The sequence below is a fragment of the Panthera onca genome, chromosome B4 (genome assembly GCF_046562875.1).
Source record: "Panthera onca isolate mPanOnc1 chromosome B4, mPanOnc1 haplotype 2, whole genome shotgun sequence".
NCBI classification, from domain to species: Eukaryota; Metazoa; Chordata; class Mammalia; order Carnivora; family Felidae; genus Panthera; species Panthera onca.
In genome coordinates this window covers 69,572,368-69,592,675 of record NC_138345.1, presented here as the reverse complement: position 1 = coordinate 69,592,675, position 20,308 = coordinate 69,572,368, and the positions used below count along the sequence as shown (strand labels likewise).

At 42.7% G+C, this 20,308-nt stretch overlaps 1 protein-coding gene across 7 annotated transcripts in view; it reads left to right on the top strand.

Moving 5' to 3' along the window:
* Positions 1-19,760, top strand: part of PRICKLE1 (prickle planar cell polarity protein 1) — a 112,112-nt gene extending 92,352 nt beyond the window's left edge. For 3 of the 7 annotated variants that reach the window (XM_078449935.2, XM_078449937.2, XM_078449936.2), the window contains exons 2-8: positions 9,399-9,584; positions 11,158-11,271; positions 11,919-12,056; positions 12,628-12,831; positions 14,114-14,300; positions 15,194-16,054; positions 17,902-19,760. In XM_078449935.2, coding sequence (XP_078306061.1) covers positions 9,453-9,584; positions 11,158-11,271; positions 11,919-12,056; positions 12,628-12,831; positions 14,114-14,300; positions 15,194-16,054; positions 17,902-18,764 — 2,499 coding nt within the window. In that variant the 5' untranslated portion in view covers positions 9,399-9,452 and the 3' untranslated portion in view covers positions 18,765-19,760. Of the gene's footprint in view, positions 1-105; positions 413-451; positions 649-9,398; positions 9,585-11,157; positions 11,272-11,918; positions 12,057-12,627; positions 12,832-14,113; positions 14,301-15,193; positions 16,055-17,901 lie in introns of those variants that run through there. The other 4 variants (XM_060657895.3, XM_078449940.2, XM_078449938.2 and 1 more) reach the window with 3 other exon arrangements.
* The last annotated feature ends 548 nt before the right edge of the window (positions 19,761-20,308 follow it).

Here is a 20,308-nt window from a genome sequence, read left to right as displayed (position 1 = left end):
GAGGATCGCCGCCTTGCACCGAAAGGGGGCTCGCTGGGGACAGCCCCAGGGGCCGGGGGTGCGTTAAGGAGGAGCGGGGGCGGCAGCGACCCCCTACCCAGCCGGTCAGGGCCGGTGCTGAGCCGCGACAGGGGGCGCGGCCCGCCGCGGTTTAACCGGGGCCCTGCGCTCGCCGCCCCCGCTCCTCCGTCCCCGCCCTGCTAAGGTCTCCTCCGGAAACGGGTGGACGAGGGTGACCTCCTGGAGGGCACTCAGCCCCGTTTTCCTTCGGGAACCTCCCTGCGCCGGGCCGCCAGCTTCGGCAGGACGCGGAGCGGTGGGCGCCTAGGGCGCGCCGAGAGGCTCCGCGGATCCGCGGGCCGCGGCGGGTGCCGGGAGGAGCCGCAGGCCGCGTTCCACCCCGCGTTTGCAGGTGGGGAGCCGCGGTCTGGCCCCGGGGCTCGATGGCAGCTGGGCAGCGGGGACTGAACGCCGAGGGCCGCGGGGGTGCGCGCGTCACCGTGCGCCCGCCGAGAGGGGGCTTCTTGTCGGAAGTTGGGGGTAGAATCCGGGACCGGCGGCCACTCGGTATCGCCGTCAAGCCGCGGGGCGAGTGCTCTTCCTTGGAGGGGACGCTGCGCAGAGGCGCCGCGAGACTTTCCGCTGGAGGTGGGTCAGGGGGTTCGCAGGCGACTGTTGTGGCCCCTGGGGAAAGGGGAGCTGTTCTCTGCGGGCCTGGCGTCGGCGCCCAGGACGGGCTCGCTCGCTGCCGCTGGGTCTGGGGCTCGGCCTCTGGGCGCCGTAGCGGGGAGGCGGGGAAGGGGCCGGGTGGTGGGGGAGAGGGCCGCGTCCCACCCGCGGCTCGGGGCGCCCCCTTGCGGCCCGAGCAGCCACGGCCGCGCGGAGGGTAGGGCTTGCGGGGCGCCGACGCCTGCTGTAAGCTGTCTCTTCCCGGTGCGGGCCTGGGTTGACCCAGCGGAACCCCCACAGCCATCACTCGCAGCCCTATCCAGAATTAGCCTGCTGAATTTTCCCGAAGAAGGGTGACATCCTTTCCCTCCGGCTCTCCTCCCGAACCCCTTCTTAAAAAGCTCAGGTTTTCACATTAATCTATGTCAGTATAAACCAGGCTATGTGTGGAATTTGTTTTTACAACTCGAGTCTTGTGACTTCTCAAACACTTTCTTGAAGTGTTTTCTCTGGAAACTTGTTTCAAATGAGTGCTGTAAGTTTCACAAAGAGGAGTGTTGTTCAGGAGCCAACAGGTGACGGGGTGAAACCTGAGTCTGTGTGTACATTGGAGTCAAGTCTGGCTGCCGTTTCCTTGGGCCGCCGTTGAAAATAGAAATTCAAAAAATCAATAGGAGACTGACTGGAACACGATTTGCGAAAAATATCTGCGTCCCCCATTATGGAAATTAACTAGTCCATTAGAGCCGTGCCTTGCGTGGTCCGCGGCACACCCCAGCATGCGTTTTGGATTTTGTCTGTATATACCGGTTTACAGCCAAAAAATCTGACCCCAGAAGCGTCGCTCTGGCAAAGGACCATGCTTTGTCATCATGTTTCCTCCTTTTGTTAGGCAGTCTGTCTTACTGTCGTGGAATGTATTTGTGCATGAAATTAGAATGCTTTGAAACCCCGCAGCGTTCCACATTTCCTCTTGGAAAAATGGATAGCTTCTTGGCAATTGGATGGTACATGACAGGCCACTCAGCTGTTGGAAAATGTACAAGTTGGAGGGAGGTCTACCTGGAAAATACAGAAAATGCCAAAGGGCACATGGCCTAATGCCACTAATTGCTGGTATGAAGTTCTTTTACTAATGTTTGATGAAGCAGTGCCGTTGGATACCTTCATTATGTTTTTATTTTACAGTTATCTCAACAGTTCGTTTCAACAGAAATAAAAGTGAATTGGGCCCTGAACTTTTGTCTTTAGCAGACAATAAGCATTGCGTACTCTGTGTGTGTGAAAACTTTAAAGAGATAACAGTTTAGGATCTCTACTATGAAATTCAAACTTTGGTTATCATAGTTTTGATACCTATGGTGACTACAGGTCTTTCTGGCTTTTTAAAAGTCTCCATAAACAAGGGGATACCTATATACACAGGGTTGTGTATTTTGTGTGTTGAAAGGAACAGAAGTGTTACGGGTTTTTGTACTACCAAATTAGTCTGTAGTTAAATTTAATCCACCTGCATATTTAGCCCGAAGAGTTAGAGTAGCTCTTGAGTGGTTATGTGTGATCTGCATCTTTTATGTGCTAAGGCCTTGTTAACAAGCAGTTTAACAAAGAAGTTGTTAAGCAGTTTGTGGCCCTCAGGATGACACTTAGCAGCAGGGGACACCTAGGGAATGTTAGCCCAACTGAGTTCACAAATCAGTATCTGTTCTGGGTTTTGGTGATCAAAGGATTTCTAACTTCCCTGGGGATGTTCACACAAGAAATACCTTTTCGTAGGGACCCTGCAATGCCATGGTAATCTTCACATAGGAACTAGAGTGGAATTTGATTGGGAGAAGTGTTTGTAAATTAGGGGTATGACCTTAGATTTCGTATTCAATGGCAGGGACTGAAAATTATTCTGTTTTCCATTTGCATGATTTTGATTTGATTTGGTGACTTAGTCCAAAAAATGATTAATAATAGGAACCATACCAGAACTGATGTACAGTTATAACCTCAATATGTATCTGATTGAACTCCTTCTCCCCAACCCTCTCAAATCCTCATTCCCTCTGACTTGCCAGTGTAGTATTTCTGTTTTAGTACATCATCTTTCAGTCACCTAAGACTATCTTTGACCCAGATCCCCCCCTTCCTATTGGTTCCCCAAGCCACCATGTTTAGGCTCTCTTGGGAACAGTAGACAAATAGGCCCCTCCCAGGTTCCTGTTCTCTTTCCTGACCATCACTGTAGTATTAATTTTCTTTAAGACCAGCAGTGGTACTCTGCTCACATGCCTTTTGTCTTTTCCCATTGCCTTTAGGGTTAAACACAAAGTCAGGTGCCTGATCTTTTTAATTCTTGAAAGCGTCATTCAGTGCTGTCATTGCCATCTATTATTGCTTCTGTCTTCCAGCAAAACTCTCGAATCTTCACTGCCTCTGGACCTTCATATACTGTGCTGACTTATGAAACTTTTTAGGGAAAAATAGTAAAGGCTCGTTTATGTATATGTAAAGGTCGATCAAAATAGTACTCCTTAGCTATTCTGGAGGCAGCATGTAAGTGCAGTAGAAAATAAATGATCCTCAAATGACCAAAATAGCATAGCAAAATAATAGAGCTGCTTTTAATTTGCATAATACCTTCACATTTTGTGTATTATCTTATTTAACCAGTGATTACTTCCAGAAGGAATGTGTAAGCCCTTGTTCATAGCGTAATGATTCTATATACGTCTAGATGAATTTTTTCAAATTACAGTTGCCTAATTTGCAGAACATTGAAAGCAAAATACTAAAAAAGATTTAGGGGTTGTTGGTTGTGGGCAAAGGAAAAAAGCTACTTACTTTATAAGAGACTAAAGTAGCAAGAATTCAGAATCTGTCATGAGTGCAGGGAGGGAAAAACCTATAAGAAGTTTTTCAACCATCTTAAAGCCTTGGGGCCATGCAATTCCACACATCAGCTCTACACTGTGAGGTAGCCCTAAACTTGTGTTCCAATTGAGGAACTAGGTTCCAGGGTCACATCCAGCTGAATGACTAGATTAGATTCCTGAAGCCAGCGTTCTTTCTATTGTTCGTTTTCTGTTCAAAATGAAAACAAATGATCAGTCAAAGGCTAACTCACATATAATTTACACACACGCACTCAAGAAAACAAGGAAATGTATAATGGAATTTGAAAATATTCTTGCCATGTTAAATACATTTTCTTTTTTAAGTTCTAGCTTTTAATGGAATGAAGTCAATTGCCTCTTTGTGGTATTTCCTAGAACCACTCAATAATGGCCCTTAAATACAGAGATGAATGAATGGATGGAGTAAATGAATCTCCAAAGTAAATTTCACAAGGAACCCCTCCTTATATCACTGTTGGATGAATGAGACCATACTCTGATTGGGGGAATAAGGGCCAACTTACTGCCAGTTATATATTGGGTTCTCACCATTGTTGCTCTACTAAGACACCTGGAAATACCCTGCCATGCTCTGTAGACCATTATGCATTGTGCGCATGCACAGGCATGCTAGTATTGGAGATTTTGTTGTGAGGACTGGTTAGAAGTTGATCCCAAGGGACTTAAGAATGGTGGCTGATAGTTTGTCAAAACTGTTTGCTCTTCAGGAGGCTACAGAACCTCCAGAACTCAAAAAGAAGATGAAATTCACATGTCATCCTTTGTCTTGGCTATTAACGTGTTCTTATTCTGGAAGTTGCTGGTCAGTTTCAAGAAAAATCTGTGTAGTCAGAGTGGAAATAACAATGCCAATTGACACAGTCAATAGTAATTGTAATTCTTTATATTCGTATAATTCCTTTCTTCTTTAAAACTTTCACCTACTTAGACCATCTTTGTAAGGAAAATAGTTACAATAAAGAACAAGGCCCCATTACGTTTGGTGGTTTGCCAAAGGTCTGAAGAGTTCAGGGCTGGGTTTACTGAATGCTGAAGCCCAGATCCCATTCCCTTACGTATTGCTCTGTCCCTTGGGTCAGATGTTCTCTTGACAATTATATGATGATTGAGAAGTCCTGCATCTGCGAACTGTTTGTCTTTAAGTTTTTTTTAAATGGTGAGAAGTAACTATTTTGAAGGAAGAAAGGAGAAAAGGAGAAAGAAGGGAAATGAAACTCTTCCACCTTCTGTTGTTTGGCTGGCTTGGAGCATCCCCATGATAGTCCTTGTCTTCGTAAGAAAAAAGTATCTCATTTCTCTCTACCCAACCTTGGGCTTCCTTCTCGTCTCCCTTGTCCATTCCCTTTTCTTCTTTTTGTCATTCGTCTCCTTGAGTCTTCTTTCTAGTCCGCTTTTAGTCCTCTCTTTAAAATAGTACCTGTAAATAACTCCTTACCTGCTGTAATTTAGTCCAAGTATCTGTTCTCTGTGCTTGACCTCAGTGCCATCTTTGACAGTGCTGTTAGCTCTTAAAGGTGTTGCTCCCTCTACATGCTTCCTTGATGGTCAAACTCTGGAACCTGAACAAACCCATTCCTGAACACTGTTCTACTTTTTTCCCTGCATTGTGAGACATCCGGAATTATGAAGAGACTTTGGAGAGGTGGGGGCCCTTCCAGATCCATTTCCTTAACAGGGGCAAACCTAGCACAGAATTAGTTAATGCATAATTGTCATTCACATGTGATTAAGTTCATTCAGTTACAGCATTTCACTACCAGTACAATAAACCTTCCTCAGAATAATCACAGAATACTGTTATTCTGGCTTTTTACTCTGTTGATCTCCAGTATCTAGCACCGTGTCTTGCATATAGTTTTTTTTTTTAATAAACATTTAAAAAATATAATACCATATTTAACTTAGCTGTGGTTAGGTAAGAGGATGTTAAAAATCTGCACTTCCGTAAGGTTCCCACAAAAGTGTGTGTATGTGTTTGTGATCATGAGGAGGAGAATGGTGATAAACCAGATGAAGCAAAATGCAAACACTTGATGAGTCTGGGTAAAGGCTACAAAGGGCTATTCCAGCTTTTCTGAAGCTTGAAATTACATCAAAATAAAATTTTACAAAAATTAGGTACAAAATTAATAAAGGACAGGGCCACTTTTGCCCTCTAAGTGTGGTTCTTCAAAAAAAAAAAATGTTGAAAATTTTCTATATCATAATTCCAACTTTGGATAGTTCTATTCCTGTTATAATTCAACTCATTTGTAGACCTGATTTGTGTCTGTATTTCACATGATCAACCTAGAGACAATACCTGGAAATGAAATTAATGAAATCTTTCTGTCAGATCTAATTCACACATGGTTTCATGTTTGTTCTAAAAGGTGGTATTTTGGCAGATGAGACAGAACCACATTTAGATGTCATTAGGAAGATCCTACATCATGACCCAGAGCATAAGTAATGGCCACATCCCCCTCTTTCTTTGTGCTGTCAAGCATTTACAATACAGTAAATGTAAATGCCTACATAAAGTGTATTTGGGAGATCATGTATTTTTTTTTAAGTTTATTTATTTTGCGAGAGCGAGAGCAGAGGAGGGGCAGAGAGGAAGAAAGAATCCCAGGCAGGCTCTGCACTGACAGCGCAAAGCCTGACGCGGGGCCTGAGCTCATGGATTCGTTAAGACCATGCTCTGAGCCGAAATCAAGAGTCGGATACTTAACCGACTGAACCACCCAGGCGCCCCTGTGAAATGTCTTTATTTATCGTTTTTATTACTTTAACATTTTATAGTGCAAGAACCATGATCAGCAGTCACCTGCTTTCATATGACAGTTTGAGAAAATGATATACTTAAGAATATAAGGGTCTACTGACACAAGTAATTTTTTAAAAGAGAAAAATCCATATTCAGATTTTTGTGTTATCAAGTAAAGGTCATGCTGTGTAACTTTTATTATTTTAATTTTTTTGTCAGCTCTGAGACCTTCCCAATGCATGTAATGTTTTGTCATTTTATTATCTTCTGATAGCAAAAAGAGGCTCTCTCCGGAGAATAAACTCTGAACCCACAGCTCATGAGGCTGGTGAATTTTTATAATCCTTTTTGACTGTGTGCTTTCCTTGAAGTGCCTTTTCTGGGCAAAGTGGACTGTCTCCCTACATTCAGTCATTTGTTGTGACTGATGCAGTAGCGGTAAGACTGGCCACAGCAAAGGGGAACCGGCTTAGTCAGATTCCACCTCTAGGAGGCAGTGTGGGGTTAGAGGTTTAAGATCACAGGCCAAGTTCCAAGGCCACTGTGCCTTTGGACAGTTGTCCTGTGACAGTTCGTTCTGAGGCTCTGTCTTACCCCCTGTGAATTGAGACACGCCCTCATTGGGTTGCTCCATATGATAATTAAATGTCATAACACTAATCCCACCAGGAATCAGTTAGCTGTCAGAATACCAATACATAAAACTGAAAGCCTTGCCTGTGATAACTAGGACTTTGTTGCTCGTGTCCCTTCACTTGGACCCTTCACATTGTTGATGGTCGACAGTCCTCAGTGTAGTGTGTAGAGAGGCTGGGACGAATATATGGGAGTTGTAGTTCAAGGCGTGGCCTCCCATCTAGATTGGGAGGAGGTGGATTATGTCATTTAGTGCTAAAGTTGATTTACCTTGATTGGGATGGCAATTTACTATACATTTTTTGCAAAAGGCTAATCTAGGAATATAGCTGTAAAAGTAATCCAGATCTTTGGTAGTCTGCGTCTTTGTGCTAGTTTGGAAAATCCATGGTTTGTCTTAAATTTGTGTTTTCTCTTGTTTTATAATATATTAATATTTAATAGGTTCTTGTTAATATTTGTTTTTTGTAAGTTTCTGCAGTGCAGGTACCTTAGTGTCTCCTTCCTCAGCCAGATTTGGGAAGGGCCAAATATATATACTTCACTATTCAGGTTATAATTGCATTGAAGGTTCCCAGCCCCCCTGCCCCCGTTCTCCTGGTGGGGATTTTTGAGTTACTAATTAAATTCTTAACCTCTAGTTCTCTTCCTTTGACATGTGGGAGTTGCTTTTTCCAAAACAAAAGGGAAAGACTAGATCCAAGAAATTTTCTGACTTTCATTAACACATCCTTTTTTTACGGAGGGCTAAGAGGAATGTGCCTGTTTAGAGAGCCTTTCTTAAGTCAAGATGGGAATGAATTGCACCTGTGTGAAATGACGACTTGTTTAAAAGGTCGTAACCTCCCAGTGATAGTGGAGGAAATGAGTTCATCTATACTTTTTGTTCAGGGTGAAGGAAAAGTTAAATTAATAGTTGAAATAATATCTGCCTACTGTATGGCGTCGCTCCTTCTTCTAACAACGATTTGTAGCCCTTGGATGTTTGGCCTTCCGCTTGTTAACTGTTGCATTTTTAATTTATGTCCTTTGATTTATAAAAGAAAAACCGTACGTTTTAATAATTGGGTTGTGAGAGGTAACTTTCTGATACTGTAGAGTTGGGTTTGACATAGTGGCTGAGAAAGGACTTCCTCTCAGGCAGGAGTGTGCTTAGGGTTCACTGCCTTTCCTACTTGTTTTAGCAAGAGAGAGAATTTTTTAAGGCAGAACAATTTTTGGAAGTCTGGTGAGTCAGGCACGTAGTGTGGCTGTACTCTCTGGCTTTCAGCTGTGTAACCTTAGGTGAGTGATTGAACTTCCTGAGCCTTGTTTTCTTTAAATTGGGGTCAGGCTAATTATGTTGTTTTTTTTTTTTTTTTTTTTTTTTTTTTGGTGGAGGGAGAAGGAAAGGGGCAGGTATAAAACAAGCTGCATCGATTCTGAAAAGTCTTGTATCTTTTTTTCTTAGTGCCTTGGGATGAGGGATGATGTTTAAGAATCAAAAGAAACTTAACAAGGAACTTAAACGCCTATAACAAAGTTCCTGGGCTGTAGAGCAAGAGACCCCTGTGTTAACACCTTTGCAGCCCTTCCCTCTGAGGAAGACTTTTCATCCAGAACTGGATTTACATCTTACTTTGCCCAGTAGCTGGCTCCTAGCTTGTCACACATAGTAGGTGTGACTTGTCAGTGAATGCCTGCTGGTAATGCAATTCCACACTAATAGTCAGCTAGCAGGATTTTATTTTAGCCTCGTGCTTGGATTCAATTACTTTTTGTTGAAGGAACTCATTAATGAACTGTCTGGCAGACTTTGGCCCATTGATACTAAAGGCTTTTGGATTGAATGTGCTATATTAAGGATTCAACTGCTATTTCTAGTCAGGGAGTAAATGAGGTTTACTGTCTCTCAGAACTTGGTTAGAAACCAGAAATCTGAGCAGTCTGCCAGTGGACCCACTCTGTGCAGGCAGCAGTAAATGGCTGGGATTAGGAGACCCGGGAGCAGGGTGGGGTCTCGGGAGCACAAAGCAGCAGGCAGGGCAGGAGGCAGTGCCATCTCTGACACTTCTTCCACTCTTGGGACTTCACAGGATTTCATTTGTGGGAAAGTTAGAAAGTCAACAAAGCAGTTTCTTGAGAACCCTTCTAACGAATAGCGTGTTAGAGGCGCTTGTTAAAGGCAGCTGGAACTAAGCTAGTTTTGGTGGCATCTTCTGAAATGCTAAGTTGTTAAGGGGGCTGCTTCCAAATTGTGTAACTCTAGATGCGCAGTTTTGGTGGGCCTGGGGGTTGGGGGGTGGCGACACTGGTAACTTGGTAACTAGAAACGGGTAACTAGTTACTAGAAAACCAGGCCCAGCTGTGTGTAAACAGCATTCCATACAAGTTCCTGGAGGGCAAGAGTAGTGCCTTCAGGTTTTAATTTCTTTGTTTTTTCCCTATATTGTCCACAGCAGCCATTGTTTGATGTCCTGTGACTGAGAAACCGGCCTTTTCACTTCAATAGTATGCCTTTGGAGATGGAGCCCAAAATGAGCAAGCTTGCCTTCGGGTGCCAGAGGAGCTCCACATCTGACGACGACTCTGGCTGTGCCCTGGAGGAGTATGCCTGGGTGCCCCCAGGCCTGCGGCCAGAGCAGGTGGGACCTCATCACCCCATGTGCTCTGTTTACCAACAACATTTCAGATTTTTTTGAGAAATGCTAAAAAATGTACAGACCATTCCTACCATTACTGACACGCTATGCTACCCTCCTTTGTCCTTACTCTCTGGGTAGTATAAATTTTTGCTTTTGAAGGGCATACTTAATTTCTTCGCTCTTGGGAGAGAGTGAGAGGAATTTAAACTTTTTGAAGACATCAAGTAACAATAGAAAGGTAATGAAAGGAAAGAGGAACATTTCCATGCCAGCTCTGAGCAATGGTTTTGCTTTGGAAGAGATGAGAAGTACAGAGCTGTAAGAAATCACCTGAAGTGTTATTGCTTAGACGTTTGACCTTTGATAACCTGACACGTAAAAGAATCTGTCACCAGAGTGGGTTGCAAAAAAAAAAAAAAAAAAAAAAAAATTTTATGCTTTGTTTGTATTGTTACTTTAAGATGAGAATATTGCATATGCAGAGTTTTATTTCCCCAATATCCTTATAATGATGAACTTACTAAAAATTGCTGGTGACAGATGCAGGTGAAGCCATAGTTTGAAATAAAAGGTCCCAGCTGGGTGTATGGCTGCTCCTAAGTTATGGGGGTGTCCTGCATGGTGGGGGACTTTTCTGAGGATAGGGGCTCCCTACTCATCCTGGCACAGTACCCGGTGCACATGGAACTGGTATTCAGTAAGCACTCCTAACTGTAAAAGCTTCTGTGGCTGACACAATGGGGAGGGAGGGTGGTGTGCTGGCACACTGGTTAGGAAAGCAAACTTACTAGCAGAAAACCCCTTCTTTCAGCTTACGATTGGGTAGGTTTTATGTGATAGAAAGATAAACTGAAGCAGACAAGCCCCTAGTTCCCTGATCTTTTCCCCTTGAACCACCTTGATTCTCAGCACTGCAAAGTACTCTACACGCATTAAGGGATATTCCTTGAAATACCATGGGAAAAAAAAAAAAAAAACAGAAATGGAGTTCTCCTTTCAAAGTGACCTCAGTACAGCTCAGTATGGCCCCCCTCCAGTTTCCGTGGGGAAACGGACTCCGGGTATTTAGAAAATAACACCCATGGAAGCAAAGAAAGCTGATGCTTGAGAGAACCTGATAAGGGAGAGTTTACACAGTTTAACAAAACAGCTTTTGTCTTTGTGACGTGTAAAATTCAGAGAGCAAATTGAGTGTGCTTGTGTAGTGTCTGGGTTTTGGGCGGTGTCACACAGCCTGTGTGGTCATACGCAGCACTCACCCGGCATTCTTTCTTGGCTGACCCTAGGGAGATAGGCTGAGGAATAGTAGCATTAAGTGTGCACATTTTATGGTGCATAATTTATGATGCCCCTAATTGTCACTACAAATTACATTCCTGAAGAGCAATTTAGCAGCTGGATGCTAGCTATCTGAAGATTTGCAGTTCTGCTGAGTTGGCTCAGCTGGTCTTCTCATTAGCTACAAGAGGCCAAACCCTGTACCTAAAGGGAAAGGTAACTTTCTAAGATGGAATGTAAGCTAAGATGTTCACTTCCGGTATGCTGATGTCCTTGTTTTTCATCTCTTACCCAGATCCAGCTCTATTTTGCTTGCTTACCAGAGGAAAAGGTTCCTTATGTTAACAGCCCTGGAGAGAAACATCGAATTAAACAGCTCTTGTACCAGTTGCCACCACATGATAATGAGGTAAAATAACAGGAAGCAGCCTAATTTAAAGAAAAAAAAATACACCCTAAACATTGAGCTGCCTCTCATAAACCCTACCTCCTCACTGGCCAGGGCTCTTTTGCCTTTCTTCAGTTAAAATTTGCCTTGAGAATACAGCTTTCCATTCTTTGAGAGAGAAAAGGGTGTCAGTGCAATAAACTTAACAACAAGTTGTTTTTCATAGTGTTTGCAGCCACCCACCACTTATCAGGAACCTATAAATTCCTGAGATTTCCCTGCCCCCTCATCTAGAGTCAGTGCTTTCTGGTAGTTAGGGCTGGCCCTGCAGTTGAGTGCCTGTAGAATGGAGAGTGAAAGTGGCAATTAACAAGTTTAAACCTTTTGTAGAAAGGTTAATGTCTTCCAGTTTTTTTAAGTATCTCTGATAAAAGTTTAAACACTCCTTATTTTTTTAAAAAAAGATCCTTCAAATTGCATTTCCCTTTTGTTGGAGAGGCTATAAGATTTGATGTCATTTTAAAGGTACAGTGTCATTTTTAAATTGGGGATTTATGGGGCAGGCCAGTTAAACTTGCTCTTTGCCGAAACTCTAACCCTGGAAATACTGAATTGGTGAGGGAGACTGGGTGCTCCAGGGTGGTGCTTCTGTTTTCTTCTCTCTGAAGGTGCGGTATTGCCAGTCGCTGAGTGAAGAGGAGAAGAAAGAATTGCAGGTGTTCAGTGCTCAAAGGAAGAAAGAAGCACTAGGAAGAGGAACGATTAAACTTTTGTCCAGAGCAGTGATGCACGCCGTGTGCGAACAGGTAGCACTGTCCAAGGATGAATAGTAGCTCGTGGTAGTGACGTGGATGGAGTATGGTTGGGGGTAGGTGACCGGGCTAGCACAGGTGTGGGCCCTAAAAGCCTCCAAAACATAAAAGGCAGCCTAGCTTTTTATTAAGTGGACATTAATGTTTATAACTGACAGGGGGAGTCAGTCTGCCCTTGTGTAAACATCAGGTGAAATCTGGGCATGGAGAGAGGTGCTGGGGTACACCCACTGTTCAAAACTGCAGAAACAGAATGAAGACGTTCAGACACTTCCTGGCTCAGAGTAGGAAATGTATCCAATAGGAGGCTGGCTCAGGAAAAGGACTCTTCATGTGACTTGGATGAAACCATTCTTAGAAACGGTCTAGTGTGGTAGTGTTATCTGAGGCATGTTCATTCCAGTTAAGAATCAGAAATAATCCAGCATTAAAGAGCTATTTAATCACTAACAGGAGGGGCCACAAATAAAAGCTTTCTTGACAAAATGGAACTTAGTGTAAAGTAGGAAAGGCTGAGCATCCAGTTCTTAAGGATCATCTAAATTTCAAATCCTTTTGTTTTTAGTGTGGGTTGAAGATAAATGGAGGTGAAATTGCAGTGTTTGCCTCTCGTGCGGGCCCTGGAGTGTGCTGGCACCCTTCCTGTTTTGTCTGCTACACGTGCAACGAGCTGCTGGTCGACCTCATCTATTTTTATCAGGATGGAAAAATTCACTGTGGCAGGCACCATGCTGAACTGCTCAAACCACGGTGTTCAGCATGTGATGAGGTAAAAAAAAAAAAAAAAAAAAGTTTATCCCTTAACACTGGAAAAAATAAGCTTCTAGTAAGCCAGTATTCCACTGTTCACATCTAAGCAAAATATAAATATCTCCTGCTTTTGCTGTCTGTATATTTTTAAGATAATCTTGTACATTCATATAATGGAATAATATGCAGCTAATAAAGAGAAGGCAGCAGGTGTGTTTGTGCATTGACAAGTAGGATGTCCTTGATGGATTGTGGGAGAAGAAAACCAGTTGCAAGAATATTAAGTAGTAGATAATCTTCTTTTTGTTAAATAAAGGGAGAGTAAGTCGAGATTGTGTATATATCTGTATACACTCAGAACTAGTATGGAAAGACATACACTGAGTTAACAGTGGTTACCCCTGGGGCATGTGGGAAGGGATGGTGGTGTGAAAGGAATTTTTTTTAAGCTTTTTATTTTAAAGTAATTTTAGATTTACGGAAGACTTGAAGGCATGACAGAGAGTTCTGTAGACCCTTTCCCAGCTTCCCTTATTGTTAAACATCCTACCTAGCCATGGTATATGCATCAAAACTAAAAAATTAACATTGGCATAATACCATTAACTACAGACTTTATTTAGATTTCCAGTTTTTCTGCTAGTGTCTCTTTTCTATTCCAAGATCGAATCCAGGGTACCTTATTGCATTTATTCTGTATCTCCTCAGTCTCCTTCAATCAGTGACAGTTCACTTTCAGTGCTTACTTTTATACATTTATGTTTTTAGTTTTTTTCAATAATATGCAATTTGAATTTTCTTTGAAACCAAAATTATAAAAAATAAAGTCTTTAATCTGGAGATGACCACCAGGTCAAATGAAACATTATCTACACGTGCTGTTCACACAGCACAGCATCTGGATAGCTGTAACTGCTGATTCTGCAGACATTTTTATGAGTTTAGTATCAAAATACAGACTACTAAATTATTTCAATGTTAATGTATTCTTTGCCAGATTATGCCAACAAAGTGTGACTGGAGAGCAAAAATATGACCAAATGAATGATCTCCGACGTAAAAATCTGTTTTTTGTTTTAAGTTTAAGCAAGCACTGAGTTTCTCTTTTTCAGCATTTTCAATTCCTGCTTTTATTTCATATCTAAATCAAGTAAGATGTGAGCCTGAGGCTATAAGAACCAAGGTTAGCTAGTTAAGTGATTTCTTTAAGAGCCAGTGTCTGTCAGTTGTCCAGAAAACATGCAGTTACTTGGCCTCTAGAAGAGCTCATCATGATCTTTTCATCCCATTTCTTTTTAAAGATAATTTTTGCTGATGAGTGCACAGAAGCTGAGGGTCGCCATTGGCACATGAAACACTTCTGCTGCCTTGAGTGTGAAACGGTCCTGGGGGGACAGAGATACATCATGAAGGATGGCCGCCCATTCTGCTGCGGCTGTTTTGAGTCTCTCTATGCAGAGTACTGTGAGACCTGTGGGGAGCACATCGGTAAGTGTGTAGCCGGCCTATGATTGTCCAGTCTCTGTGTGGGTTTGTTTTATAGAACTTACAGGGACATGTACAGATCTTAAATGTTTTAGTTTGAGGACTTTTGACAATGGATATGTAGTCAGCTGTCATTATTTGCGATGGTTGTGTTCTATAAAGTCGCCTGAGTTACTGGACCATTGCTCCTCGGGGACAGTCAGGGTTGGGGTCCTGCAAGGCTCTGGTCACATTTTCATGAACTGCTCAACAGATAATCTTGTTTCATGTATGTCTTAGTTTAAACACACCTTATTTAGTGTATACTGATTCACTAATATTGAACTCGTAGCCAAGAGCACTGTAGCTCATGCCTGAATGAAGCTGTTAGATCTAACACACTTACGTGCTCTATACGGCGCATCACAGCCTTCTTGAGCTCAGGGACAGTATACAGCACTTCAGCACTATGCTTGGGAGCCTTTTAAACAGCGGAATCAACACAAAGCCCAAAAATGCAAAGAAAACTTGATAATAAATCGACCATGGCTCTGTCAGCTGTTATAGTATGAGTGCAGAGACAAACGACAGAGCGTCGGTTGTTTGACCTCAGCTTGGGAACATGGCACATCAGTTGACTCAGATTTTTCATCATTCTGCACCTGTCAGCAAATAACCCTGAAAGCTCTGCAAGTATTGATTCTGCGGGTATAGATACATTTTAGCAAGTAGGCAAATTAAAAAATATGGGATTTGTGAATAATGACAATTAACTGTACATGTGTGACCCACAGCCCTTTCAAGATACAGACATTTCCATCACCTTTTAGAGTTCCCCCATACAAACATTCTTGTCTTTGTCTTCCTTTATTTCAAGATTGAACTGTAACCCCCTACTCTGTCCTTCTTCAAAACAGGTGTCGACCATGCACAGATGACCTATGATGGGCAGCACTGGCATGCTACAGAAGCCTGCTTTTCTTGTGCCCAGTGTAAAGCTTCTTTGTTGGGGTGTCCCTTCCTTCCCAAACAAGGTCAGATTTATTGCTCGAAAACATGCAGCCTTGGTGAAGACGTCCATGCCTCTGATTCTTCTGACTCTGCATTTCAGTCAGCTCGATCAAGAGACTCTCGAAGAAGTGTCCGGATGGGCAAGAGCAGTCGGTCAGCAGATCAGTGTAGACAGTCTCTTCTTTTGTCGCCTGCTCTGAACTACAAGTTTCCTGGCCTATCAGGCAATGCTGATGACACCCTTTCTCGGAAATTGGAGGATCTGAGTCTCGCCAGGCAGGGAGGTTTCGTCAATGAAGAATTTTGGAAAGGCAGAGTGGAGCACGAAACCCCAGAAGACCCTGAAGAATGGGCTGAGCATGAAGATTATATGACGCAGCTCCTCCTCAAGTTTGGTGATAAAAGCCTCTTTCAGCAGCCGCCCAGTGAGCTAGATATACGAGCCAGTGAGCACTGGATATCTGATAACATGGTTAAAAATAAGACCGAGTTAAAGCAAAATAACCAGAGCCTTGCAAGTAAAAAATACCAGTCTGATATGTATTGGGCACAGTCACAAGATGGACTAGGCGATTCTGCTTATGGCAGCCACCCAGGCCCTGCAAGCAGTAGAAGGCTCCAGGAATTGGATCTGGACCATGGGGCTTCAGGCTATAATCACGATCAAACACACTGGTATGAAGATTCCCTGGAGTGTTTGTCAGACTTGAAACCAGAGCAAAGTGTTCGAGATTCTATGGATTCTTTGGCTTTATCTAATATCACAGGTACGCAATCTAGGGATTATGGGGTTTTTGGAAAAAAGAGCCACTAAAAAATTTATTCTACAAACTACAGTTCAGCAGTAGGGCCCATGTTACGAAAAACTGTAGACCAAGGGAAGGAAGAAGTTTACATCAAACGCCAAACGCTAACAAAATAAACGTGAGCATACGTGTTTAATAGAAGCTTCTTGAATAGGTAGTATCCTTATTTTAAAGAGGAGGAAATTGATTTATGTGGATAATGGAGTCTGCATCTGTGTCCGAAAGATCCTGTGCTCTTAAGATTTGCTGTAGGAATTTCAAGATGCTAAAATCAGCATGTGTGCTTTATAAGCTCATGGCAACTTTTATATTTTTCTGAATTGCCCGCTGGCAACAGATAGCTCAAAAATAGCTGAATGTTTTTTATGCAGATTAAAAAATAATTTCACTTTAATGTTTTCAAAGCATATTCGTATCAGTTATCTACATTCTACCCTTAAAATGATCCTGAGCTGTATCAAGTGGGTATTACTTAGTATGTGTTACACATGAGGAAACTTAAATCACCAAGAGGCTAAATGCCTAACTTTACATAGGTTTTTAAAGGCACGACTGAGTCTGGAACCCACCCCCTCCTGAATCTCACATTTGCGTTAAGTCTTTGAACACAGAAATATTACTGGTCCGTGGCTAGCAAAGGCTGTGGCTAGTTTCATAGTCCAACTGATAATATTCAGTCCTTTTATAAAGGTTATGTTACGGTAATATAGGCAGGAAAGGCTTTACTGGCTGCCCTGTGCCAGAAATAACCCTGGCAAGAAGGAATTAAGACAGCTAGCTACCCTCCTAGTTTCTGTTGGACTTGTCAAAGATGAGGCAGGCCAACAATAAAGGGGAGTTGAAGAATGTGGGTGGGACTGAATTAAGCATATCCTGTTTGCTGGGCTCTGTGTTTTAACACTTAGTATCAAAAACAGACCTCATTGGGTACACAAAGTGTTAGGGCTGACATTCCTTGACAATAATGGGCTGAGAAACAGGCTCCCTCTAGAAAGTAGGAAGTTTATGTAGTCTCTAGGTGACAATAGTCTGTACCATGCCCTAGTCACTTACACTCTGCTGGGCTATATTTACTTGTTTCGACTTGCCTGGGCCCTATTAAAAAAGGAGAGCAATATCTCTTTTGAGAAGAGCTTTATTAAAGTAAAATTAATCTGAGAGTGGCATATGTTACAGAGGTAAAGGGGGAAGAAGACTGGATATGATGATCTAGGTGTCAGGGCTTGGCAAACTTCTCCTGTAAAGGGCTAGATAGCACTTTTTAGATTATACAGTCTCTGTTGCAGCCATTCAACTCTGTCACTGCAGAAAGCAATGATAGACCATGTGTAAGTGAATAGGTGTGGCTGTGTTCCAGTGAAACTTTATCCACAAATAGGCTGTGGGCCAAATGTGGCCCTTGGGCTGTGGTTTGCTGACCACTAAACTAGGTATAAAAGGATGATAACTGTGGCCATGTGGATGCAAAGGAAGGGTTGATTAGAGAGATGTTCAAGTGAAGTAGTCTGGCTTTAATGTATCACAAAGCAGAAGCTTCTGTGTGTCATGTTCTACATGTGGAGAAGTTTCAAAATGCTGCTCGTGACATGTGCTATAACGTCTGGCCACAAAAGAGCTGGGCTTGTAAGAGGCTATGCCCCCTGTTATCGATGATAAAAGTCAAACCTTCTCAAGTGCATGTTGGTTTTACCTAGTGGGTGTTAATCAAACACTGACACTTGGGAGAATTTTCTTTGAGATGCTTCCTTTCAGTAGCTTGTGTGTAGTAATTGTCAGAAGATCACATTTTGTCTTGGTTTTTCTTCTAGGGGCTTCAGTGGATGGAGAAACCAAGCCGAGACCCTCATTATATTCCCTGCAAAACTTTGAGGAAATGGAGGCAGAAGATTGTGAGAAAATGAGCAATATGGGGACTTTGAACTCTTCCATGTTGCACAGGAGCACAGAGTCCTTGAAGAGTCTAAATTCAGAGTTGTGTCCAGAAAAAATCATGCCTGAGGAGAAACCAGTAGTACATCTGCCAGTACTGAGAAGATCCAAGTCTCAATCCAGACCACAGCAGGTCAAGTTTTCAGATGACGTCATTGACAATGGAAACTATGACAACATTGAAATCCGGCAGCCTCCGATGAGTGAAAGGACTCGAAGACGGGTCTACCATTTTGAAGAGAGGGGATCCCGGTCTCATCACCATCGCCGCAGGAGAAGTAGGAAGTCCCGTTCTGACAATGCCCTGAATCTGGTCACAGAAAGAAAATACTCTCCCAAGGACAGACTGCGGCTTTACACCCCCGATAACTATGAGAAATTTATACAGAATAAAAGTGCCCGGGAAATCCAAGCATACATCCAGAATGCTGATCTGTATGGACAGTACGCCCATGCCACCTCTGATTACGCACTGCAGAACCCAGGAGTGCCTAGGTTTCTGGGACTCTACGGTGAGGACGATGATTCCTGGTGCTCCTCCACCTCCTCCTCCTCCGACTCAGAAGAAGAAGGATATTTTCTTGGACAACCAATTCCTCAACCCCGGCCACAGAGATACGCCTACTATACAGATGACCTTTCGAGCCCAACTTCTGCACTCCCCACTCCTCAGTTTGGTCAGAGGACAACTAAATCCAAGAAGAAAAAGGGACACAAGGGCAAAAACTGTATTATTTCTTAACCTAGTAGCTGTGGGGATCATATTTAAACTGCCATTAACCATCTTGAATCCTATCTTTTTTCTTCATAGGAAAGTTGCTAAAATAGTTTGAAGTGCTTTGCCCATGTAAATGAGACCCCTGCTGCTGTTTACAGTGTCAGATTAACCTTTGGAAGGTGTGATTTCTCCAGTTTGCCCTCCTTGGATGGTGCCAGGTTGATGCCACATCTTGTGCCTGTCCGGTGCATTACAGCCCTATGTAGCGGTTTTGGTCTCCAATCCTCAAGAGAATCCTCAAGAGACTGTCAGGAGGTGATTGGACGGGGGTGTTGATTTTAGACAATGGAGAACTCCCGCCACCTTTGTAAAGTGATAGTGTGTGTCCTTTGTCTACACCAGGTTGGCCCAGGTCCTGATCAGTCTGTCTTGTGCGGCATGCACGTAGTCACGCTGACCCAGCCAATACTGTGCATCCCATCGTGTGAGGCCACCTCGTCCCCTTTCAGTTAGCCAGGTAAACGCTGCATTGTATTAGCTCCAGCTCCAGATTGAAAAAGACGTTGCTATTTATAATGTAGTATTTCATAGACTTAAGTGTATTCCTAATTTAACGGTGCAAATATTAATGTACATACTGTACAGTTCAGATTTTAAAGCTGATTATTTTTATATCCCTGAATTGCAAGACATTTGTTACACTGCAGTGCTAGATTTGTTGGAGAACCAGAAACAGCATTTATGGATGAAATGATTGCTTGTATTTTAGTCAGGGTTTATAAGCTTAGATGGCCAAATTTATATTGCCTAGTGATGGAAAGTTCAAATTTTTTGATTTTTTTCAATATTAAAAAGGCTCTGTATGCATGGTGGGGCTATGTAAATACTCTTTAAAACTATGGCCCTATTAATCTTACGAGTGCTATTTATGGGTCAAGCAATGTAAACTGTATAAATGTAAAAACAAACAAAAAAAACCCCCATACATATCCCTGGAATATATGGTAAAAACAAGTAGAAGCTGTTTGGGTGAATGTTTTTTTTCCCCCCTTGGGGATGGTAGGGGGTGCCTTTCCCATTTTCAACAGAGTGGTGATTATTTCCTGGGAAGAGACCAAAACTACAAGGATCTGCTTTAGAGGCAGAGGACTTTGTAGATTTAGTATTTGAAGAGAGGCTATTCCTTTCCTTTCCAGCTAACTTGTTGGCCTTTTTCTTTTAAAATCTTTAGAGGATGCTGTGCCACTGACTACTTCAAGTTTATATGAGGTTCTGTTTCAAGGAACAATGATCTTGAATTTGAACTAATGAGCTGATATTTTATGTGCAATTCTTGCATATACGTTTCAGTCCTAAGTAAGGTCCTAGTGGTACCTTGGACCTATAGGAAGGTATTTAATAAATGCTTATTAATAAATAACGAACTACCTTTCTGAACACAGATATTTTCAAACATATCCAGGTAACTTCTGTTTAGCTCCCCTGTTCAGGCATGATTGCCCATTCTTATACCATTAACAGGCCACCATTTGACTCCTGCACATCCCCTTGTTCCTACTAGTAAGTGG